Source organism: Nematolebias whitei, chromosome 6, assembly GCF_014905685.2.
Source record: "Nematolebias whitei isolate Nwh7 chromosome 6, NemWhi1, whole genome shotgun sequence".
In the NCBI taxonomy this organism is placed as follows: domain Eukaryota; kingdom Metazoa; phylum Chordata; class Actinopteri; order Cyprinodontiformes; family Rivulidae; genus Nematolebias; species Nematolebias whitei.
In genome coordinates this window covers 29,178,061-29,204,673 of record NC_056503.1, presented here as the reverse complement: position 1 = coordinate 29,204,673, position 26,613 = coordinate 29,178,061, and the positions used below count along the sequence as shown (strand labels likewise).

Sequence of the window (26,613 nt, the reverse complement as noted above, 5' to 3'; positions counted from 1 at the left end):
ATGATTGGTTCTGGCATGACAACGTAAACACAGTTTGGGCATATAGTGTACAATCCACTGTCGAACAGCTTTGCTGTTTATTTACCTCTGCTTGTGGAAGGTTAATTAACTGAATCTTGAAGTTGTTAAAGAATAAATTTAAACTTGAACTGAATTAGCTGCTATTTCTGTCACCCTGATCAAAATGCAAAGATATTGTGACTTTTCTAGCTTTGCCAAATTTACCTCATTCTTACTCACACAGGCCCCCAGGAGCAGCTTCAGGTCCCACACACACACAAATAATTATACCCGGAAGCTGCAAACTCCTCATATGGGTCATTAGTCTGCCATGGAACTATTCCACAGAAGCAATGCAGTCACTTTTAGGCAGTGATATCGCTCACACAAAAATTGCAAATCAGCGACAAGTAGGTAACAGGTGGAAGTGTTTACACAAGCAGTAAGCAGGGATATTCATGTGGCACTTAACAATGTATTTTATTTTTATTTATTGGACATATTTCGCTCTTTTTTTAACATATACTTTATGAAAAGTCAACAAGAAGAGCAGTGTAGCATGCATCACATTTCAATTGCAGGCATTTATTCACAGTTAATGTCCTCAAACTATGTACATTACGGCAAATTAAATATAAATGTCAGATTCATTTATAAAATTCCAAAAATGCAGATATTGGCATCATCACATTGAACAGAGTTGTTTTTTTTCTTTAGCACACATTCCAATCAAGAGTAAGAGATGTATTTATTTGTAGTAATACTGCAATGAACACTGATGTGATATCTTTAGAATTTGCAGTTTTTTCCATCATTGAAACATAAGGTAGACACACGATGAATAGCAGTTTGCAACTTGCATGTGTGTGGCTATACACAGATGGCTCCATATGTAACGAGCACAATGATTTTAGAGAACAATGTTGCTGTTTTATTCTTTCCTTATTTATTTCCTCCCTTCCACGTTGATACAGACTTTTCTTGTTTTTACATTCAGTTATCTGGAGAGCAGAAAAGTTCACACACAGGGCCAACATGCCTTCCAAGAAACACTGCCAGGTTGTTTGTGGTAGTTTTCTGCTGTAGCTCCAAAATCCAATCGTAATTTCTCATGTGGTGCATTTTCCTTAACAGGATGAGGTATTTGCCTGTAGAGATGACCTAACCCTTATTTTCCATTCTTTTCTCAGTCTGATCAGTAGGAGATACTGCAGCTTAGCAGTGCAGGATTTTAATGAACGCCTTTCTGAACTCAATATTAAAGGTGGTGTATATGATGGGATTTACAGCACTATTCACGTAGCCCAGCCAAGTGAATGCATTGTACATCTCGGCAGGGACTTTGCATTTGGTGCAGTGGGTGTTCAAGATATGTGTGATGAAAAATGGCAGCCAACAGATGATGAATACACCTGAGAAGATAAGAGGAGAAAAAAAAGTTTAAGTGGGGAAAAGAGGGGAAAGAGGCACAAAAACAAAAGTCTTGCTCTATATAAGACATAATTTGGGTGGCAATAGGAGTACTGCAGTGGTGGAGAAAGTATTCAAACATTGTGCTTAAGTAAAAGTACAAATAAACAGACAAAAATGTACTCTAGTAAAAGTAGAAGTACCACATTAACCTTTTTACTTAAGTAAAAGTAAATAAGTACTTGCTTTTAAAAATACTTAAAGTATTAAAAGTAAAAGTACTTGCTGAATGTATTATCTAATGCAATGGTCTACATATCTTTAAGTCTGCCTACCATATGTATATTTTCTGTAATACATTAATAGTGTTGAGCCATTTTAATGAACAATGCTGCAGATTATACATGTTTTTATTGTTTACTCTGTGACACAGGTCACACTTGGACTTGTGATTCTGTGCGTCGGAATTTCAGGGATAACCTGCAGAGTTAAATGTCATTAAGCAAAATAAGAAAGCGGAATGATTATACCTTTGAAAGCTTTTATTTAACACAAATCAAAACCAATATGTCATTTTAACTGCAGTAAACACATTTAAGTAAAAGTTATCTGGTGAAAAATGGAGCATTAGAAACAACTAACAAAGAAATAGGCACTGATCATTTCAACTCGTTTGTCATCAACTCTAGTTAAATACTGTCTAGTCAACCTTATAATGGGTCAATAGTTAACGATATTTTAACTTCCTGACACCATTTTCAAAACTTGGACCCTAGTGTCAAGTCATTTGGAGACATCTCTCTTCTCCTGTTCTAACATCCAATGAACTGAAACATTTTAATATTGCAGCAAGAATTTCTTGTTCAAGTTCAGAAGAAGTTGGTTTTCAAAGTTTTTAAAGTCCAGTCTGGCTCTTTTGGGAGAGAGAATCTGTCCTGCTGTACTGAATAATCTTTAAATAGTCTTTCAATAGTCTTTCAATAGTCTTTCTATAGACTTTCAATAGTATTTCAATAAGGCCATGGGTGGCACGTACTGTATCTTCTGGCTGACTATCCTCGGTGGAATCCATTTTGGGTGTGTTAGCGGTGCTGTGGGTGCGCCCAGCTCAGTGACATATAGAATATAGCTCTTCTTGAAAGTGGGTCTAACGTTACCTGCCCATTTTGCAGTGATTCAATGGACCAACTCCCCTCTCGCCATTGGTTACTTTCAAATTAACGAACGTGCAACGTGAATGTAACTTGTAACACAACGCATTATAGAAATGTAGTGTAATAGAAAGTACAGATACTTAATGTAAAATGTAGTGGAGTAAAAGTAAAAAGTAACCATGTTTAACTCTACTTCAGTAAAGTACAGATACATAAAAAGTGTACTTAAGTACAGTAATGTAGTACTTGCACTTAGTTACATCCCACCACTGGAGTACTGTAATTTCTGGTGTAAAAGCCACTACATTTTTTTTTCTCATGCTTTGGATTCCACAGCTTGTAGAAAGGAGCAGTTGATTTTTGTATTCATTTACTATTTCAATATTTATTTTAAAGGTTTATTTTGACAGGTTGCCAAGCTTCCTGCCACTGAATAACATTTTCCTTTGACATTACTGGGAGCTCATGTATCTGCTCAACACCTACCCCTCTTGGGAGTAGGTTTTTTTGAGACATAAACAGAGTGAATGTCACAGGTAATCATGACATGTACTTCTCGCTCATTTTTCAATTTTGTTACTAAATACCCATAATCCCACTCTGTGGCCATGTGACCAGAAGTCACCCTAATGACCAGTGAGATACCGTACTCTCATTGAGTCACGAGAACACACCCCCATGATAGAAGTGCATTGATCAAATTTCCTGTTTAAAAATCTGCTGGCTCGTTAGATGTTAACTGACTACTTAAATGACTACTTTTATGGATATTAACATCCATACATCCACCCATCCATCTGTCCATCGATCAGGGCAGAACAGCTCTGTCACCTCTAGACTGCAGAAGCAGTTTCACTTTCACTAAAGCGGAACATTTCATTAGACTTTATTTTTTAACCAGTTGTGTTAAAGGCATTGTTCAGAAAGATAAAAGCATATATTGTACTGTATGTAGCCTATTTTTGCATATGTTACTGGTACATATCTAAAAAAAAAGTTAAAAAAAAATCTTTCTGTCTACAGTAAATAGTAAAGTAGAGAGAAAGGGAGGGGGTGTTCCCCCTTGCCCTGGTAGTCATGACTCATGTGCCGGTAAAAAAAAAGAAGAAAATGTTCGTAAGCTCAATCATCTAGGTAAATAAATACTAAAAAGGTTAAATAATTTCATCTGGACAAGTTTCTTTTTTGGGGTAATCATGATTCAGCGAACGGATCATCATGAAAACCTGTGACGATCACGAAGTCTGTTGTGTTGAAAAGCAAACTAAAGTCCATGAAACGTCATCTGGTGTTTGATTCTTGTACTACAAGAAGAGCTGCACGTTCTACCAGGAACTGTGTACAGTTTCTGAAATAAATTGTAGACACCTGTGTCTTTTTCATTCAACCTTTATTTAGACAGGTAATCCCATTGAGCCTTCTTGAACACCAGTGTGTCTTATTTATGTAAAATATTGTGTTTCAATTTAATTTATTATACGTGGCTTACAGACAGGTGCATTCTATAGACCGACAATTACAATTATCAGGTCTCTCTTGTAAATGAGTCCTCGAGGCTCAATGGGATTTACCTGTATAAATAAAGGTTGATTGATTACGGTATAAAATAGTTTTTGTTTCTTGCATCACCATTTTGAACGTTTCCAAAAATTTGAATTGAACACAAAATACCTCAAACAGGCAACGAGTTACTTGAGAATTGAATAAAAGTAGTAATTCGCATTTCAAGAAAGTCTTGTTGGTAATCTAGTATCAGGTTTCTGGACATTAATATTTGTTCTTTGGTTTGATACTAGGATAATTACTTGATGTTACACATGCTCAAAGCCAAAAACACAGCATAACTTTTCCCAAGATGTGAAAAGTTTGTACAAAATGGGAAGTTTGAAATAATTTTAAGTAAGAAGTAACATACCAAGAACGATGGCTAACATCTGAGTAGCTTTCTTTTCCTTTTGTTGGGACAGCTTCCTCTTGCTCATGCTTTTGACAGAAGTCTGAGTCTTGCCATTAGGTAAGGCCTGTGTCTGGAAGGATTTGGCTACAATGGGTGCTGGCTCAGACAGGGCCTCCTTGGGCTCGCCATTCTTCTCTGCTTTGTGGCTCTCCTCAGGGGGTGTGGGAGGTGTGGAAGAGGGACTAGCATTGGCTTTGTCAGGCATTAGCTGCTGGTGGCTGGTGGCCGGAGTGTCTCCAAGAACACTCTGTGTCTGCTGCCTCTGCTTCTGGCTGCTGCCACTGTTGTTCAGCTCATCTAGCTCCAAATCTTCCCCCTCAGTGGCCACGTCTTTGATAAATATCTGAACAAAGATAGGATCAGCAGCAAAACATCGAGTCAGATGCTTACTTTTAATTTAGCCTAAAAAAATAAAAAAAGAGTACCACCTCAGAAAATACAGACTCTCCAGGTCCCCCTTGTGAACAACACTAAAAACAGTAGTACAAGCCTATATTCATATCTGACATCAAATGACAAACTGGTCTAAGCCCTAACCCTGCTGGAGTGTGGTCTAAGATGGGATGGTGCCAGATTACAGAAGTTCTCAAAGTGTTCCCCATTTCATTTTTATTTCCACTTAGCGCAAAAATCATAATTCGCTTGAAACACTCATCTTCACGGTTGTTTCTGTCTTTTTAGATTTGCATCATAGTTCTTGTTATACCTACTGTGGCCAAGCTTTAGAGTTAAGAATCGTTAATTAGCTTGTTATTTCACTTGTAAATAGATGTTTTTAAATTTCTTCAGTGTACCACTACAGGGATCCTGAGTACCACCAGTGATACTTGAGAAACATGATGTTAAAAAGTAACATTTAAAATTATAGCTATAAGCTGCCTGATTCAAACACTGAGCTGCTGTCATCAACACCAAACTTATAATTGTTTTATTGTTCTGCATAATAAAAGGGGCTCAAGACTTTGGCTGCTTAACTGCATTTTGGCATTTTGCACTCACTTTTTGAAACAAGAGTTCATATGAGCAGTGCTCCTTATTAGAATCAGAATAAGCGTTATTGTATTGCACAGTGGACTTGCGACCCGTCCAGGGTGTACCCCGCCCCTCGCACAGTGATTGCTGGACATGGGCACCAGTGACCCCCGTGACCCAAAAATGGAATAAGCGGGTAAAGAAAATGGATGGATGGATGGGTATTGCACAGTTAATTACAGTGAAAATACGTTCCATACAGCTGTCCTAAAGATGGACGAAGGTGTACAGGGGCTGCAGCTTCTAAAGATCACTGCCCTTATAGCTTAGATAGAAAAAAGGAAGACACATAAGGAGAGAGCGGTATAAAAAAAGATCTCTCACACCGTGTCCTTAACAGGGCACGGTTTAAGTATCAAAAAAATCTATTACAGCTAGCAATATAGATAGACACAATACATATGCATGGACGACAAGACAGTGAGATTTGTCCATGAACACTTCCAGAAAGTTTCCATAGTCCTGGTAAGCTGTTACAGTGTCTCTCAGCCGGTACAGCTCTGATAAGCGTCCACATACGTTCTTGGGGGTGGGGGGTGCAGGGAGTGGACAGAGCAAAGCTTCTTTATTTAAATATCCACCAGGAGCAATTTGAGATAAGTTGGCCTTTCAAGGCTGAGTGAGGAGGCCAGATTCAGATAAACAACAATTGTTTGGGCAGGCCTTCAGTTCTGCTGGAATTCTCAATGGTGAATCCAAACAGCCAGATTTGTGGACATTCTGCATGAGTCTAAGAGCTCGAAGCATGAAATAATCCATCACATGAGGTTGACAGCTTTACTATGGCCAAAACTGCTGCCGACGTCTTCCTAACTTGTCGATAGGCATCCGCCAATTCAAAAAGCAGAAACCCTGTTATCATAAATCCAATTATATACACGTCTTATCCATGACATACCCAGATGTGCGTCCGCTGGGCATGAGGGCTCTCCAGCACCATGTCTCTTGAAAAAAAAATTATCAATTGCGTTGAGAGACCAGATGACCAGATCCATAATAATAATTTACATTTTGGAAGATGTGTAAAGAGAGGCTCTGATACACAGGACAAAGAGCAAAAGCAGGAGGAAGGCAGGAGAGGGAAGAAATTCTTCCGTCTTGTTCGAGGACAAGTGAGGAAAAAAAGGATGTCTCTTTTCCTGCACGTTTGTTCATTAAAAATATTGGGACAAATATCATGAGCAAATGAATGTCTTTGTGTTTGCAAATGTGTCCTGTGCCAATAACACTGTCAGATGTTCTGCTGTCTGAACACCAGTAAGTAGCGTAATGTGCCTATCTGTATCTCTCTATGCTTATTACTACTTTGAACATTACATGCAAATTAAACAATCACACTCTCCTATAACAAGTCAAAACTGTCTTTCTAAAGACCATAACTTGTAATGATCTTGTCTACAAGGTAAATTATTTTTAATAAGACAACTATATTTGTCTGAACAAGTGGCATAATCTATGTAAATAAACGCAGCATGCTACTCTGCCTGTCCTATTCATTGACATTTACAGGGAAAACCAATTTACTGATTTGACAGTAAAAATTAAATGCAAAATATTTTAAATACATTAATAGCTGTCATTCATTTCATAGGAGAGGTGCAAAAATTGACTTTTACATACAACCTCTTTGCAGTGCAAAAAGGTAACAGATGCCACTCTACAATTTACATCTATATTAATAAAAGATAAGATAAGATACAACTCATATCATATTAATATAGATGTATTTAATTATATTAACTGGATGACCAATTAACGTTAAGGTAAAAAAAAAAACAGAATTATTTGTAATCAGCGATATCAAAAAGCTGCTTCGCTGCATACATGAAAAGTAACAAAATATTTGGCCTTTTTCATAAATTATAACTTTATAAATTATAACATAACTGCAATTAACTTGGCATATTTTCATTAAAATGGAACAAATGTTTTTGTTGTTTTTTGTGGCATTTTCATCTAAATTATTCATTCATTGGTGATACATATCTATTTAAGGGATTCTAGTATATTTTAGACTGAGTACAAGTATTGTCAAGCTCACTGTGGGGTTGGTTGGACCCAAGATGCAGGCAGACATGGAAGGACTTAAAGTAAATTGAAAACTGATTTAATTTACATGAACAAAAACAAATGACCAATGTGTCAGCAACAAACATACAAACCTCAGGAGGGAAAAACACAGGGAGGCACAAGAAGGAGCGAGACATCTGAACGTTTCAGCGCAATGAGCTGCTGGAGTGGTTGTGACTACGGACTGGTAATATAAAAACTGAGGGAGGGAGGAAAGAGGAAACACCTGGATTGCTTGCTGATTAGGGATAGGTGAGGGTACTGACTAACGGGAAAAATACTAAGGAAGCTGACTAAGGGTAAATGAGATATGCCACTGGAAATGGTATGCGCTTTGTGGATTTCATGTCTGCCTTCAATACCACAATCCCCAAACTCTGATGGACAAACTATTCACACTAGGACTAAGCCCCTCCATTTGCAACTGGGTCCTACACTTCTTAACAAACAGACCACAGTCTGTGAGGATCCACAACTTCTCCTCATCCACCATAACCCTCAGCACTGGCTCCCCTCAGGGCTGTGTGTTGAACCCTCTCCTATTCACGCTGTTCACATATGATTGTGCAGCTACCCATCCAGGCTGTCATACTGTAAAGTTTGCAGACGATACAGCGGTGGTGGAATGCATCACAATCACAAACAACGATGAGTCCAGCTACAGGCAAGAGGTGGAACACCTGGAAAGATGGTGCAAGGAGAATAACCTTCACATCAATGTGATAAAGATGAAGGAGATGGTCATGGACTTCAGAAGGAACAAGCACATCCCCCGGAACATAGGAAGATCTGCGGTGGAAGACGTCTCCAGCTACAAGTACTTGGGTGTACACATGAATGACAACCTCAGCTGGAGCAACAACACTACCAGCCTGATCAAGAAAGCTCATCAGAGACTCTACTTCCTCAGGCGGCTGAGACGAGCTGGTCTGGGTCTCAGTCCTCACCTCCTTCTACAGGTGTGCAGCGGAGAGCATCCTGTGCTCCAGCATCAACGTGTGGCATGGAGGCTGCACAGCTGCAGAAAGAAAAGCTTTGCAGAGAGTGGTGAAGGCTGCACAGAAGACTGTTTGAGTCTGTCTCCCCACCATCACAGATATCTACACTTCTAGATGCAGGAAGAGGGTCACCTGCATCACGAAGGAACACACTCACCCAGCACACACACTTTTTGTCCCACTCCCCTCAGGAAGGAGTTTAAGGAGCATTAAGTGTAGAACAACTAGACTGAGGAACAGCTTCTACCCTGAGGCTGTTAGACTCATGCATCTCTAACCAGAATAATCACTGTGAAAAATCACATCATGTTGCTGCTGATCTGTTTCATGTTGCTGCTGATCTGTGCTGATCTGTTTCATGTTGCTGTGTTCATTCGTACTCATCTGCTCACACAGACTCATGTCCGTGCTGCTGTTTGCAGAGAGTGGTGAAGGCTGCACAGAAATCTGTTGGAATCAGCCTCCCCACCATCACAGACATCTACACCTACAGATGCAGGAAGAGGGCTACCTGCATCATGAAGGACCCCACTCACCCAGCACACACACTTTTTGCCCCGCTCCCCTCAGGAAGGAGGTTGAGGAGCATTAAGTGTAGAACCACTAGACTGAGGAACAGCTTCTACCCTGAGGCTGTTAGACTCATGAATCTCTAACTAGAATAATCACTGTGAAAAACCACATCATGTTGCTGCTGATCTGTTTCAATGTTGATGTGTTCATGCATGCACATCTGCTCACAGACTCATGTTCATGTTTGTGCTGATGTTCAATGTTTTTATGTTATGAGTGCTTAGTGTATATTTAGTTGATGTTTTTCTTAGTTCATATCTTAGATGTTATTACTGTTTTTCTTATACATTTTATTGTTGGATGTAACTGGGACCCTGTGTACATAATTTTGCTCCACCACATGTACCACATGAGGTGCGAATGACAATAAAGAAACTCTGACTCTGACTCTGTTCGGTGTATTGTTTTTATGCTTCATTAATGCTATTTCTGCTTAGTATATGTTTATTAACATTTTTATTAGTTCATATCTTAGATCCTATTACTGTTTTTCTTTTACATATTAATACTTTTGTTGGTTGTAACTGGGACCCGGTGTACACAATTTCATCCCACCACATGTCATTTGGAATGACAAAAAAAGAACCTTGAATCCTTGAAAACACAATGATAAATCTAAATATGATTAACAGAAACACAAGTGGATAAGTATCTAAACTAACAAGGAACATAAAAATAACAGAAGTTCTCAAAGGATCTAACAAATAAACTACTACACTAAGTCCTAAAGTACTTCAGTTGCAGATACTGCATACCAATACAGAGTAGTTAATGAATTAGTATTTACATGTTACACAATGACGTTAGAAACACATTTTGTTATTCGGAAAACGGTCTGCTGTGTTTATCTTAAAATTCTCTAAACTGTGGACATTTTTGTTGTTGTCCCCAGTTACTTGCAAAGTGGAAGAGCAAATAACGTTACTAAGCATAAAGGGGTATTGAAGCGGTTGAAAGGATCTGGTGTTTTTATGAGTACAAGTACGAGTACTTGAGGATACTTATGGTATCAGGACCCCTCTGGTTCAAGCACTAAAGCTGCTGGTGAAAAAAAGGTAGTTTACATACAAAGCTTAATATTTCAATTAAATGCTGTTTTTCTTTTATATTTTATTGTGGGATGTAACTGGGACCCTGTGTAAATAATCTTGTTCCATCACATGTACCACATGTGGTGCATATGACAAATAAATCTCTCTGACTCTGACTAAAGTTCATTCTCTTCTTAAGTAGACCCTACTGGTACCTAGTTGAGTATTTTAACATCAGTGTTACATGTTGAGGCTTTAATTTAGCAAGAAAACAGCATTACTATTTTAATAGGAATAAAAAAAAATACATACCACTTTCTTCTTGTTGGCAGGTAAACTTCCATTAGATTTAACAATCATGGTGCACAACCTCACATCCTCTGGATGAGTGCACTTGTCCTAAAATGGAAAAACAGCTGTGTCAGGCAAGGAGCGGGGACAATGTCAAAGCATTTGACAAAAGACAATCTAAAAACAGATGCATAGATCAGACTCCCTGTAAGGTCAAGATAAAAAAAATTACAGCCTGAAAAAATGGATCTCTTATGTAGCCATTTGATATTTTAATCTTAAACAAATTATTTCATTGTGTAAAGTAATGAGTTGACAACTGAATGCATCCAGCAATTTTGAGTAAAAGCTGAATTACTGCAAGTTCTGTTTTTTTTTTCTTAATTAAAGTAGTCATTTGTTAATATGCTTCCATTAAATTAATGAAATCACAGCATGAGGTGACACATGAATACAGGTAATTTAAATCAAGAATATTAAAAGATTCTCCATCCTAAACCCACTAATTTCCACTATGTCGTGAAAATCAATAGACTTTTAAGCAAAAAACAATTTAAGGGATGATAAAAATTATGTCAGATGATCACCTAAGAATGTGAGATATCATTTTTGTGAACATAAAATCCGTAAAAGTAAATTAAACATTACATAGAAGTGTTATTTCAGTCTCAGATCTCATAAATTGCATTTTGGAGAATAGATAAATCTGTCATATTATCATCAAAGTATTCTTTACCTAATGTGTTGATAAATTGCACAATGCATGCGCACAAACAATCACTGTTGTAAAACCATTAGGTACAATTGTGTTGAGAGTATCTGACTGCAAAGATCATTCAAAGGTCAAGGAATGTTTCTGTTTTCATCTTTACTATCCTAGCAGTGGTCCTGAGCAAAAATATTAGTGGGGTGGACATTCATTTCCTTATCTCTGTATTTATTTTTTACAACTTGCATTACATTTTCTATGAAACAAAAAAATGGACAATATGTCACTTAATATTTAATTTGTTATTGTTGTTTATGTGTGCATTTACAAAGATTTTGCCTTTATTCTTCCTCTTGCAGGTCAAGTTTGTGTTTCATGAAAACAGTCCAAAGTAATAAATCAGAGAAATGGATGCCTCCCACCCCCAGCCGACAGGCACACATATTTCTGAATTCTAATTTGATTTGAAGTATTAATTCTGAAATAATACTCCATATTACCACAGTTAAATGGGAGGAAAAAAAGGTTCAGTGAAGTAACTCTAAGACATTATAAAAGTGAAAAATGATGAGATGACATGTCCTCACCGAAACAAATGGGGCTCAAACCCACAAACACTAAGTTACCAGAACACTGCATTAACCATTGACCCACTACAGCCACACATACACAAGCCATGGAGTTGTTTAAATGTGGTATACAATGCTGGCTGAATTGTCCTGTTTTTTTACTTCTTTTTGTTCTTCTCAGTTTTCTGTTGTGGTTCCCTCTGTCTGCTCCAAATAAATTCAAAAGCAAAATATCTCCACTGTTGGTCTCAACAGGTTTCACTGCAGCTATTCCTGGGTTTTAGCTCACATCTGGTTTAGGTAGAGGTTGTATCATCGTGCTAAAACTATTCTAATGAGTCCACAGGGCAGAAAATCCGACTCCCCCAATGAAACTCTGTTGGACCTGCCTGTTCGGATCACATCAAGATCTGCTTGACACATGTGGGTAATTGAATGGCACAACCCCATAACAGTAAATAGGTGAAATATTGAAGATTAATCACTAAAAATATTTTTGAATTCCACTTAAATGTGTACAAATAGTTGAAAAATACACAGAACAGAACAATACATAGCAAGCTCAGTAAATCAGTAATTTAGATTATTTACAGTATTAGGAGGAACTACTTTGCGGGGGCAAATTATTTTGTTTGGGAGGGGCTTCGCCCCACCTGCCCATATGTACCGACCACTACTGTGTTCTATAATCAAATAGAACATCCAAATAAAGAGCTTGGATGTAAAAGAGAGGTATTTTACTCTTAGACTGGAGCCATAAAAACATGGCTGCAAACAGGAGCCATATTTCAGTAGCTGCTAACCTTCAGTGAAGTGGCTACATCGGTGTCAACAGCCTGACAGACTCGCCGCTTTGGTTTGGTGTTCACACGTTTCCTACGCTTCCTCAGGACCACATAAATTTGCACATAAACCAGCAGAGTAATGATGAAGGGCACGTAGAAGGACACGATGGAGGAGTACACCACAAAGGCTGGATTGGCGATCACGCAGAGCGTCGCGTCACGAGTAGCTGTGGAGATAAAGCACAGAGAGAAAACAAACTTATGAATGCATCATTCCTAAGAGGAGAGCTACACGTTTAGCTCAAACTAGGAGCTGCTATTTGGTTTTGGTTGCTTGAAATTCATCCAAAAATGGAATGACTTTCTACATTCTTGTCACTTACAGGTCATTCACACAGTTTTCTGTTTTTACACTTCCCATCCATTGCAATCCCATATGGAAGTCGTACCACTTATTCAGAATGCTGCCATATGGTTTGAATCAGGTGCCAGATATAACGATAAAACCACATCAATTTGACATTTTCTTCACTGGTGTTGGATCCAAACGTTATTATCATTCAGATATTGACATACCTGTCACTTACAATAGTGAAGCTCTTGTTGTAGGTTCCCTTTTTTATATTTGTCAGTGAATTCCTGATTTTTTTCAGACAATTTATAGAGCACAGTACTGCTTTACATTTCTTCTGCAATAGGTGCAAATTACTTTGCTCCAACTGAGCAGCAGACAAAAAAAAAAAAAAGGCAGCACCTGTGAGAGCCGCTCATTGCTAAAGCCCAATCCAAATAACACGTTGTGATGTTACAAACTTTGTTTCAGTGCTTAAACCAGTGCAACATGGACTTTGTCTCCTACAATCTTTAATTAGACATACTTTGTTGCAGCAAAGCAAAACAACTGTTGTCATGGTTATTTCACAGTGGTTGTGAATGTTACAATAAATCTGTAGATTTTCTAGTTTCAGTAACTTTTTGTTAAGTTACCGGTAACTAAACATTTCTCACTTAAAGAATCTAGTCCAGATGACATGATTTAACCTTTTTTGTTTTTATCTACCTGAATGATTGAGCTTACAAACCTTTTTTTTTTTTTTTTTTTTTTTAACCAACTACTTATTTTAGTTTACTTTTGTTGATTGATATAAGGGCTTCAGAATATTAAAAATAGTCATCATTGTGATTTTTATTATTTTTTTAATGTGGGAGAAACAGTCAGATGAGCATAGCTACATTTACTTTGATTTTATTATTCAAAAATGTTTAATACAAAAAAATTAAAATAAGCAACACCTTTTAAATTCTTTGAGTACGTATAACAATAACTTACTGGAGTAAATGTTAAAATACAAATAACAAACCTATTTATTTACTTAAAATTTCTCACACATTGTATTTGTTAAGCTGATGATGCTTTAGGCTCTACACACAAAAATAGTCAGGTGAAGAGAAAAGCACAGTGCACCATGTTTTTTTTTTTTTAATATTTCTAAGGTTTTCTGAATCAAAAATGATCTGTGTAGAAACAAATGTCTGCAAATCTCAATGAAATGAAGCGATGTTGGACAACAAAGGAGTCATGCGAGAGACTGAAAATCATATAGAAAATGACTATTTCAAAAAATGTCTGTTTAAACACAGCATTTTCATTTGGGCTTTGTTTTTATTAAATATGAACATGGTGGAATCTGTTGCATATTTTGTATACTTTAAACCCCCAAATTAAAAGAGGATGTACTCCCCCCCCCCCCCCCCCACACACACACACACCCCATGATTGAACATGACTGTGTTCTGTTTCAAAATGTAAACTTTCAGTGTGTTTGGATCCATTAATTAAAATATAATTTGCATGCTTTTTATAACTGTTGCACCAAAACTACCGACTGAGAGCGTGCTGCTTTTGTAATCTCTGCTTTCATGCCTTCTGTATCTCACACTGACTTCATCTTCACTCGCTGCCTGTTCGAAACGTTACATCAAGGCTCTCAAAGGGACAAGTGGAGATTCAAAGTGACAGGATGCGAGCCACAGTTAGCTGATAAGAAACAAGTTGGCACCATCCAAAAACTCTTATAAAGAACTGCTCTAAAGCTTCTGATGTAAGGCTGCTCAAAAAGCTCCTGTTTTTCAGAACAAACAACCTGATGAAAGCAGAAAAATAAAGAATAATAGTTTCCTTGATAGACACGTTTGTATTTGAAGTTGGATACAACTTCCTCTTTATAATTAGTCAAACACACACAAAAATTTGTATTTTAGTAAATCTAAAGCAAATGCTGATTAAATTTACTTACCTGTGTTATTTAGGCCAAACAACAGGGGACATGAAATGGCAAAAGAGAGTACCCACACCACAGAGATCATTACAGTGACCCGTCTCTTGGAACTGTAGCGTGTGTTGTACAGCATTGGCATGGCAACAGCTGTATACCTGTAAGACAAGAAGAAAATATGGCCGACATAGTTAGTATAATATAGGATTACATAATGCTTGTCCACAGAAAAACAGTTCAATTTTAACAAAATAGCTTTATATATTCATTGCACTTTATTTGTTATTTGATGAACCATTGGTCTAAGCCAGAACCATTTCTTTTACTTGTTCTATATTTTAATGGTTAAAACACGCAGAGAAGGGGCAGCACAGTGGTGCAGTTGGCAGAGTTGTTGCCTCTCAGTGAGCAGGTTGCTGGATCAAATCCCAGCTGGAGACCCTTATGGGTGGAACAACAAAAATGATTAAATCATGTTATTTGGACCAATTTCTTTGTGAATAGATGTTTGGTCCCCCATCTGGAGGACTTCATCAGTCTATGGCCTGCCAACCAGATCTGAGGGTTGCTCTGGATGATCCAGATCTAGGTGGCAGGCCGCAGACTGATGAAGTCCTCCGGATGGGAGACGAAACGTTTCTTGACTTAAAGAAACTGGTCAAGATAACATGAGTTAATCGTTTTTGTTGCTATCTACCTGGATGACAAATATTTTTCTGGGTGGAGTTTGTAGGTTCTCTCCATGCATGCGTGGGTTTTCTCCAGGTACTCCGGTTTCCTCCCACAGACCAAAAACATTCATGCTAGGCTGACTGGTAACTCTATGTGGCCCTGTAATGGACTTGGACCTGTCATGGGTGTACCCCGCCTCTCACAGTGATTGCTGGATATTTGGCACCGGTGACCCCCGCAACCCAAAAAGGAAAAAGTGGGTAAAGATAACAGATGGATGGAAAGACACAGAGAGCATGAAGTCTAGAAGTAGGTTAAACCATAAATGTTTCTTTTCAATTGTGATCACATTCTTTTAAAAGCAGAACTAGACCTTTGAAAGCGGTTTGGTGTTGTAGGTTTCGGTTCATACCATATCATACCACTTTATTTACAAAGCACTTAAAAACAGCAACAAGGCCAACCACAGTGCTGTACAGCAAAAACAAAAACAAGCAAAGGACACAAGATAACATACATATATTAAAATAGGTAAAGATAATAACTAAATGACTATAATCTTATAGAATACAGACAAGTTAAAATCAACTCACAGTGTCAAAAGCCAGGGAATAAAAACAAGTTTTTAAACAAGACTTAAAAACAGTAAGAGAGGGAGACTGCCTGACATGCAGTGGTAACTCATTCCACAGTCTTGGACCTGCAACAGAGAAGGCCCTGTCACCCCTGAGCTTTTTTTTTTCATTCAACCTTTATTTTGCTTATTAGCTTGAAACAAGTGCAGGAACCAATAAAGCTTCTAGTCTGCTGACCTGAGAGAGCACTGTGGGACATATGGCTGCAGCAGATCAGTGAGACAGGAGGGGGCAGAACTGTTCAGAGATTTAAAAACATACAGAAGGATTTTAAAATGAATTCAAAAAAGTGAACCAGGAGCCAATGAAGGGAGGCCAAAACTGGAGTAATGTGCTCTTTTTTGCCTGTACCAGTTAAAAATCCAGCTTTTGCATTTTGGACCAATTGTGCAATGGAGGTCTGATTCCAAAAAGAAGCGTGTTGCGGTAATCAAGCCTGGATGATATGAAAACATGTTTTACTGTTTCAAGATTACTTTTGGAAAATATGGGCTTCTATTTAGACAGTCAGTTCAGACTGAGATACTTTGAGGAAGGATGTATTTATTTTTCCCGTTTGGTGTCTTGTATAACTTACTTTATATTTTAACGTTGCACCATTGGTTGACCTTATTATTAACCTTGCTGTAAATATCAGGAAATGCACAGTTTCTTGTAATGTGTCATTCGTAGATTTTTCTCATCTGGTTTGGAGAACTTTGGACATAAATTAAAGAGCGTGTTTGCTTTTCTGACACGATTTTCATTAATTTCTGAATTAAATTAAAATAATTCCTCAGTGATATATGTTTTCATGGAAACGCTCTGTAACAAAACAGCAAAACAAGAATAAATGTATACAGTTCTGGGGTATAATTATTTGGAAAAGGGCTGCATCAACAAGTAAGTCTAATTAAAATCTGGCATTACAGTTAGAGATGTTTTTTAAATGTATTTATTTTTTGAAATCGTGACTTGGACTACAAAGCGAATCAGTACCTCAGGTCCATGTTTGCTCTTGACAGAAGCCACACAAGCTTGAGATTCCAAGAAACGAAATCTGTCAAGTTAATATAAGTCTGTATTGAAGTACCTTTTGGGCACAATTGCATAAAGCTATAGATTTTTTAAATTATTATGTGCAGCCAAACTCTGCAAGCAAATAGTGTGAAGATATCTGCTCTCAGAATGAAGTATCATGCATATTTCTACATTTTCAAGGTTGAAAGTCAGCCTACAAAGATTTTTCATTATTTAAATAAAACCTAGTATTGTCCTTCAGTTCCTGAAACAGTGTAGATATGGTAGTAAAGCATTTTACAATATGCTGTGAACATTTTGGAAGTGAAGCAGGTGCAGGCTGAAGTGCATCCAGAGTTTTGCAACTGAAACCTTAAACAAAATTATATTATTTTATTTTATCCTATTTGGACAATACAGAGGCACAGAGGTTAGAGAAGGAAAGCCTGTGATTGTAAGGTCGCCGGTCCAACCCCCACGACCAACAACAACAAAATGTGGGTGGGAAAGATCAAGTACCCACACCTGCCTCCACCTTCATTTGCCCCACTATGTGCTCTTGAGCAAGGCTCTTATCCCCACCGTCTGCTCCCTTGGGCGCAGCTCTTTGCTCCACACAGAGGGCTGTGGTAGCTCGGTGGTCTGTGGTTGCATCAGGAAGGGCCTCTGACGTAAAAACAATTGACATGTCTTTGTGTGAGTTAGTTCGTTGTGGTGACCCCTGAAGAAGGGAGCAGCCAAAAGAAAAAAATATTCAGATAATACTGTCCTTTATATAATAATGTTTTACATCACTTTGGATATAACTGTATCATTAACTTTAGCAGTAACTTTATAAAATTTTGTAACAAAGAAAAAAAAAATTTATTTGTCTGAGGGAGGTGTATTAAAAATACATTTCAACTGAAAAATCAATGGGTCTGAAGTCATTTCACTTTGTTTTGGAGGAAGTTGTAAAAAGAACGTGAAACATTCAGACCTATTTGAAAAAGTCAAATAGTTTCAACTAAACTAAATGATGATGCAAACAAATAATGAATACCGACTATCTCTTTGAATAAATTCATGTGAGAATGGGAAAGAGACAACCAGACAGAATCAGCAATGAGATGCTGTGACTAAAATTTGTTTGTGTGCTTTCACTGGTTCTTATCCAGAATAAATTCAGTATTCCATCCATCCATCCATTATCTTTTACCCGCTTCTTCCATTTTGGGTCACGGGGGTCGCAGGTGCCCATGTCCAGCAATCAATGTGTGAGGGGCGGGGTACACCCTGGACGGGTCGCAAGTCCATCACAGGGCCACATAGAGACAAATGAGACAAACAAACATTTACTCTCTCACTCACACCTAGGGACAATTTAGAGTTACCAATCAGCCTAACATGCATGTTTTTGGTCTGTGGGAGGAAACTGGAGTACCCAAAGAAACCCACGCAAACACCACACAGAAAGAACCCAGGTCCAAACTGGGGATTGAACCAGGACCTTCTTGCTCATTGCTAATCACCAAGTCAAGCCAAGTCAAGTCAAATTTATTTGTATAGCGCATTTAAAACAGGAACTGTTACCAAAGTGCATTGACAAAAAAAAAGACATACATGTGGAGACTAGGCTGCAGCCATTTGAGAGGCGCCATCTTTTTAGATAAGGAAAGTGACAACATGAGGAAAGGGGAGATCAGAAACGACCTCAGCACAAAAAGCAACATAAATAGACAAAAGATTTATAAAACATGCCAGTGGAGGCATTCAGTTTGAGGGATGGTCGTACGTAGCATAGTACAGTCCAGAGAACCTCCCTCCCCCCTGCCATAGTCCTGATAAGAGATGTTTGTTTATCAGCTCGCTCGGTTGAGCTCTGTCTCAGGTCCACGACCTTGAGGAAGTGAGGAGGTGGGAAGGGGGACAGAGCATCTTTTTTTTTCCATAACATCCAAGAAGGAATTGAGATAGTCCACTTTACAAGGCCAGGTCCAGATTCAGATATAAACATTGTTTTGGGTCAGGCTGAACTTGTAAATTTACGTGTCTGCCTTACAGTCTCGCTAGTACATTCTCTCATGGCGACCCCAAACAGCCAGATTAGATTATTTATGTCGAAGTCGAGCTTACAACTTCGCCAAGATTTATTCCTTCCAACTGTTCGTGACTAAGCTGCCAAAATATGATCTCAAAATTAAAGAAATGTATGTAAAATCTTCAAATTAAACACAGGGATTGTTTTAGTATGGTAGTATTTTTGCACTGAAAATATAATAATAATAATAATTCTTTCGGCTTCTCCCTTCTTCAGGGGTCGCCACAGCAAACTAAGTTGCACGAAGATTTGGCGATTATTTTTACGCTGGATGCCCTTCCTGACACAACCACAGAGTAACCACAGCTCTCTGTTTGGAGCAGAGAGCTGCTATCTAGGGCACCCGAGGGAGCAGATGGTGGGGTTAGGGGTCTTGCTCAAGGGCACCAGAGTGGGGCAAATGAGGGTGGAGGCTAGAGAAAGAAATAGTATCAAATGAAAACTATTCAATTCCAGCAAATCATTTAAGGAAATGAGGTCAATATGTCCACCAGCAGTCCAAGCCCATGGCAGCACAACAAGCCAACCCCAACTAATAATAATAATCATTATTATTATTATTGTTTTTTAATGAGAGGAAAACTTTAAAGCAACATCTCCCCTTCCCCATATTGAAGATGCTTGATTTGGTCTAACAAGTGTCCAAGTTTGTAGTTTATTTTTTATTTTATTTTATATTAGTTTCTTTTAATTTGCTTGTTTTGTTTTTAGCATTATTTGAAGACAAAGTTGTTGTTGTTTTTTTCTAGCAAGACTGCCAAGATTGATTCAGCTTTTAGATTCAACCTGATAGCTGCAACTTTAAAATGTAACGTTTATTGATCTGTTTATGAGTTTTAGAAACGTGAAGTCAAATTTTAATTGTGTTTTAACAACATAAAAAGCAAGAAAAAAAAATTGACATAACCTTAAATTGTGTTTGTCGTGTGTTTCGTAATATTTTATTTGACTTGCTTGTAAAAGTATTTGCTATATGCATGTAAATGTTGTTTTTGAAGGAAGAAAAGCCTTTTGGTCACCACCGGTGAGACGTAATGTTTATCTTCACATAAACGTGTGTCTGCTTTTACTTAAATTCATGGAAGGCAACACAGGAAAAACAAGCTTTTGATGTTTAAATTACATCGCCACTCTGATAAAAGCCAACACTTTTATCTGTGGGAGCAATCTGAACTTTTACAACACACTCTGGTAAGGGTGGACACTGAAACATGCTGAAGCCAAGGGAAGTGATTCTAGATTATCTCCAATGCATCCCCTTTTGTGATTTGTATTCACAAGAATACAGCAAGCTGTCACAACTCAGATGAATAACATTTACATGTAAATGTGGTTCTCACTCCTCTCCTGCATGCTTGGGACATTTGTTTACAACACACAGAAAGAAATCAGTCATGATATTATTCAGAATAACTAGATTTTATTCTAGAAATGAAGGAACAGGCTGCATCCTAGCTCAATTTCTGCTAGAGGAGCCGGAATTGTCTCTGTGTGACCGTAGTGGACATTTATACTGCACATGGATTCAAAATGAAAGATCAGCTAAGCAGAAAATAATGTTAATGTATACATGGCACAAATCCATAATCTGAAAATATTGCAAATGTCATGTTTTAAGTATCATAATAATGCAATTATTTCCTACAGATTTCAATTTGAAAGCTCCATCTTCTCTTGCTTTTCAGATGAGCAGCTGCTATAAGGGAACTACTTCCTGCAGCTCCAACTTCAACATGTAAATTATTGAATTGATTTTAGGGCTATTATGTCAATCAATACTTGTGATGATATTGACTCAGTATGGCCAAGAGGTCACTAGGAGGGACAACAGAATTCCAGCTATATAATTCTGTTGAAACTCTGTTATTTTACCCAGATAAATCTTATGGTTAGTGATGGACGAGCCAACTACTCTCCAGGATCCTAGTCATTTATCTTAAATCACCAAAGAGAGCAGGCTGTTTTGGCTCTCGTCATCACTTAGTATTTCTTGTGAGATCATCACCATCACCGACATTTACACCTCTAGATGCAGGAAGAGGGCCACCTGCATCATGAAGGACCCCACTCACCCAGCACACACACTTTTTGCCCCACTCCCCTCAGGAAGGAGGTTAAGGAGCATTAAGTGTAGAACCACTAGACTGAGGAACAGCTTCTACCCTGAGGCTGTTAGACTCATGAATCTCTAACTAGAATAATCACTGTGTAAAACCATATCATGTTGCTGCTGATCTGTTTCATGTTGCTGCTGATCTGTTTCAATGTTGATGTGTTCATGCGTGCACATCTGCTCACAGACTCATGTTCATGTTTGTGCTGATGTTCAATGTTTTTATGTTATGAGTGCTTAGTGTATATTTAGTTGATGTTTTTCTTAGTTCATATCTTAGATGTTATTACTGTTTTTCTTATACATTTTATTGTTGGATGTAACTGGGACCTTGTGTACATAATTTCGCTCCACCATATGTACCACATGTGGTGCGAATGACAATAAAGAATCTCTGACTCTCTGACTCTGACTCTGAGATGTTTGAGAGCTGAACAAGAGTGAGCTGAGCCAAATGATCTGGATCACATCAATGATCAGTAAAATTAACCACAATTCCTAACACTGATTATGACTGCATGTACAGTAGGCCAAAAAGTTTTGAATTTAATAGACGACAACAACTAAAACAAACATTGAAACTAAATAACTGTAATAAATGTAGTACAATAACATATTTCTTTGTCGGTATAACTTCCAGCATGTCACAGATGACTTTTCCGTAATGTACTTACGATTAAGCTGACAGATGCTACAATGATGGACTTAAAAAAGAAGAAGAAAAAAAAACTTTGGTCAGAATAAATATCCAAATTTCAAACAATAAATCCATCCATCCATTATCTTTAGCCGCTTCTCCCTTTTGGGGTCGTGGGGGTCACTGGTGGCCATTTTCAGCTATCACTGTGCGAGAGGTGGGGGACACCCTGGACAGGTCTCCAGTTCATCACAGGGACACATCAGCCTCTTTTCCATAGGTCCTGCTCGGCTCTTATTGACCGTTATTGGGCCGGTACAGGTCAGATTGCTTCATTTTCTGTTTCCACAGTGCCCATTAGTGCCCCTTTAGTGGGCGGATCATTATTATAAATGCACCCAACACCTCTTTAAAAACCTTCTCGTTACGTTTCGCTCCATCTAGCTCGCTCTGAACTTTTTGCTGGCCGGCAAACGCAAAAACACCTGAACTTCAGCGTTTGACCACAGTTGTGACATTATTGTTTGTTCATACCTTCAAAATACTCCAAAATACACTCCTCCGGATTTGAGTTTTTTCTAATGGCGGGTTTAAAAGAAACTAGCGGATCGGTTTACAGTGGAAGTTTCTGAAACTCTGCCTTCCGACCAATGACTCCGCCCCCTGACCAATCAGTAGCCGACAGTGAGCTGACGTCACGTTTTAGGGTTCTGCTTGGCCAAGATACAGATGAAATGTAGTTCTCATTTTGTACATCCTGAGCATTTAACATTAAATAACCTCCATACCATTTTTTTACCGTCACTTTTGTTTTGCTTTTTAAAAGGAATTAAAACTAGTGACTTTGTTTTGTTTATTACAAATTGTTCCATGATTTGCCAATGCTAATATGCCTTTTTTATAATATGCATTTATTTAATTAATGTCTCACCTATGATTTGGATGTTTATGTAGCTGGATGTCATCGTTTAAAGCCAAATGTGTCTTTATTGTACTAAATACTTGTTAAAAACGTGTATTTTGTGCACCTGTCCTACAAGTATTCATTCACCCTTTTCCATTTTATTTTATTTTATTTTTTTCAAACTTGCTGCACCTTAATGAAGGCACATTATGTTTTATAACTCTGCAACATCTGGTAGCCACAAATTAGAACTAGAAGGGTTTCACTTCCAGATTGTGTGCAGTGTCAAATTCATGTCTGAAAAAGCCATTTAGTTTGTAAATAGACACGTGGACCTTGATGGTCATGCACTGAAAGGATGCATTTCCTTCCTGTTATTCAGAAGCTAAACACTTTCATTGATTTCCACGCTGCAAACATGAGCAACCAACCTAAACAGCCTGTGCGGCGGCAGACTTACCGATCAATGCTGATGGCACAAAGATTGAGAATGCTCGCTGTGCACATCATCACATCGAGAGTGACAAAGATGTCACAGTGGATCTTGCTAAAGCGCCACTCCCCCACAACCTAGAGAAGAAAAACATGAACAAATTGCAGTTTACAGCCAATGACAACAAAACAAAGCCACTACACTTGCCTGGCGGAGACAGCTTCTTGACAGGAATATTATGTCTCGCACTTGAACAAAACACAACTCTGTCAAGCATTTCTGTATATTTTGTCATATCGTTTCCACACTGGTAACACAGGAAGAGGCACAAAAAGTAACTTTAGGGTAAAAAAAAAAAAGTCTATATGGACAACAAACCACACATTTGTATTGAACATGATGGCAAAATATTTATCATCTTCTGAGATGAAAGGTGGGTGATAATGTAATTGTTTAAGTATTTGTGTGGTTCTTTGTCAAACTAAATTTAACATGAACCACTAGATAGACTAGATCAGGGGTTCTCAAACCTTTTGGGTTCAGGGACCCCTTACAGGGGAGACAAAGTTTCAGGGACCCCCTCACAACCCTCATGTTTATTAAATAATTTTCTTCAATTTGTCTCTTTACTGCAATGGAAATATTTGTGTAACATAAATACTTAAGACTTGTTCTTTAGTAGTTTTAATACAATTTTCATACTTTTAAACATGGGGTATTTTTCATTCAAGACACACTTAATTAAGAACATTTTTAATTTCAACTTCCAAAAATTACAGTTTTGAGAAAATTAACAGCATCAAAAACCACTTTAATACTGTATCTATTCACATAATGAACATGAATGTATTGCCACTTCTTTAAATTATTACAAAAAACTTTACATAAAACTGAACAGAATCATAACAGCAGTAGTCATACCAAGTAACAGGGCTTGATTTGAAAACTGATCAATGCTGGGACACAAACACTGGGTGGGTCTGTGGTGGGGATGGGGTTCTGGGGGGTCCTCTCCCCCCCAAAATTGAATAAAGTAGATGTGATTTCCTGCATTTTTGTGTATTTTAATGGGTTGTTAAACATCTACATGCTTGTAAAAAAAGAAGAAGTTTTTTTTTTGTTTGTTTTTTGCGGATCCCCAAGTTCCGGCTCGTGGACCCTCGGGAGTCCAGGGTTTGAGAGCCACTGCACTAAATCAATTTTATTACATTTCTGCCAGATAAAAGTGAAAACTAACTTTGGCCATGCCAAAAGACTTTACGCACTATTATTTTCTTCATATGTTACCTTTATTTTATTCATGATATTTTTGAAGGGGAACTGCTGTTGTTGTTTGATTGAATGACTGGCTTTTAGAAATATATTATTTTCTTTTAGGTTGTCTTGCTTATTTATTTATTCAATTCTGAAATAATAATGCATTGGACATATTGTTTGATTTTTCAAAGACGTTAGACAAAGATTTACTTTTTTTGATTGGGGGTTGTGGTTTTACTATACCTGTGCAGAAATGTTAAATATGGAGAATGATTTTAGACACTATACTAAAGGCTATATAAACTAACAAACATGCTGAATAACTATTATGAACTAATATGCTCGCTGTGGCGACCCCTGAACAAAGGAGCAGCCGCAAGGGAATACATACAAAAAATAAAAAATATTCTGAGACTTTCTCCAACACCAAAATAATCTCATAAAAAACTTAAGACTTGTCGTAAGAAAAGAAAAATCACAGTAAACTAGCTTTTTTAGCCAAGAAAAATATATATATAAATATATATATATATATATATTTTTTTTTTTTGATATATATATATATATATAAATATATATATATATATATATATATCAAAGTTATAGGCTCAAACCTCCTGCATTTTTGTCCTGAGCTAAACAGCCAAAGGAGCCCAGTGAGCTCAGCAGCAGATTCTTTTTGCTGTGTCTGAGTTGTGTCTAATCATGTGCTGTGAGCAAATGAGCTGAATATTGGGTCAGACTGTGTTTGATTTATTATTAATGTAATATGTAATGGAATGAGCTCAGCCAGTTGGTGCCTGGTACACACTGAAATTAAAAACGCATTGTTTCATTTATGTAGAGACAAACACACAAGTTCAAATTATTAAATTACCTTCTTCGTCATACTAAATATTGTACCTCATTGCTGTACCCTATGGATGTACATTCACACCTGAAGAAATCTTTGTAGTTTGGCAAAGCATTAAACACGAATCAGTAATGCTCTGATCGCACTAAGTTTTAGCTTCTTCCAAAAGCTGTTTGGAACATTACGGAGGTGTTTGTGTCCAAGCAGCTCCTGTCTCCCTGTAGTTGACTATTTTTAGTTCCCAGACTTGTCTTCATAAAATTATGCTCCATCATTTATGATATGACTGGTGACATTATACTACAGCGACTACAGAACAATATGAACAATTAATCCTGTCCCCCCCCCCACACACACACCCAAGCTCTCCTCTATTCTCTTCCTCTGCGTGCATCGTTACAACCCTTTGCACCTGACTTCAGCCACTCTGCCTCTGGAAACAAGAATTTTGTTCTTTGTTCTTTATTTCTGATGTATTGCCTGTCAGCGTGCGTACTTCTCAAAAGTTCCTCCAGTGCAACATCAATGCTATCGTCCAAAACAACTTTGATATTTAAAAGTCAAGAAGCTCAAAAGAGCTGAAAACTTTCATGGATCTTCAAGGTTACCCAACGCAGTTACAGAAATATCTGTGCAGGAAAAACACGTTTAAATTATATTAAACTGCTTTTTACAGCATGTTGCTCTAAGCAATTGAATTCTAGCAAGTGTGCGATTCCAAAAGTACTTTTTTTTTAAACAGATGACAAAAGGATGTAAAACATTTAAATTCAAAGTTTAGCAGTCTCCTAATTTGATTTGGAAAAATTATGACATATTGAAAATGCAAAGGAATAGTTTTAGAAAATGAACGCATGAAACCAATATTAATTCAATAACTCAGGCTGTTTTTTAGAAACAATTGGTTTTCTTTTTTTTTTTTTTTACTGGTTAGGTCAAAAGTTCAAACTATTAAAATAGCTTAATTGTGTGAATGCTTGTTAAGCATTCACACTATTGTGATCCTGTTTATATTTATTATTAATATTTAGCCTTTTCTGCCATTGTTTTCTCATTGAAAATTGAGCTGATTTTACATATTCCGAATCTTATGATCTGTTTATAACCTTTTACTGCTCCTTTCACCATGTGTTCTGGTTAAACTTGTTTCAGCTTCCTTATGCAATAATAATAAT

General features: G+C 37.5%; 1 protein-coding gene across 1 annotated transcript in view; it reads right to left on the bottom strand.

The window, feature by feature from the left end:
• Positions 1-878: 878 nt before the first annotated feature.
• The window catches only part of drd2a (dopamine receptor D2a), a 34,940-nt gene continuing 9,205 nt past the window's right edge, over positions 879-26,613 (bottom strand). Inside the window, exons 2-7 of the mRNA XM_037678161.1 lie at positions 23,356-23,465; positions 14,877-15,013; positions 12,598-12,806; positions 10,538-10,624; positions 4,480-4,864; positions 879-1,412 (exon numbers count right to left, since the gene is read on the bottom strand). Of these exons, the coding sequence (XP_037534089.1) occupies positions 1,216-1,412; positions 4,480-4,864; positions 10,538-10,624; positions 12,598-12,806; positions 14,877-15,013; positions 23,356-23,465 (1,125 nt within the window). The 3' untranslated portion in view covers positions 879-1,215. The remainder of the gene's footprint in view (positions 1,413-4,479; positions 4,865-10,537; positions 10,625-12,597; positions 12,807-14,876; positions 15,014-23,355; positions 23,466-26,613) is intronic.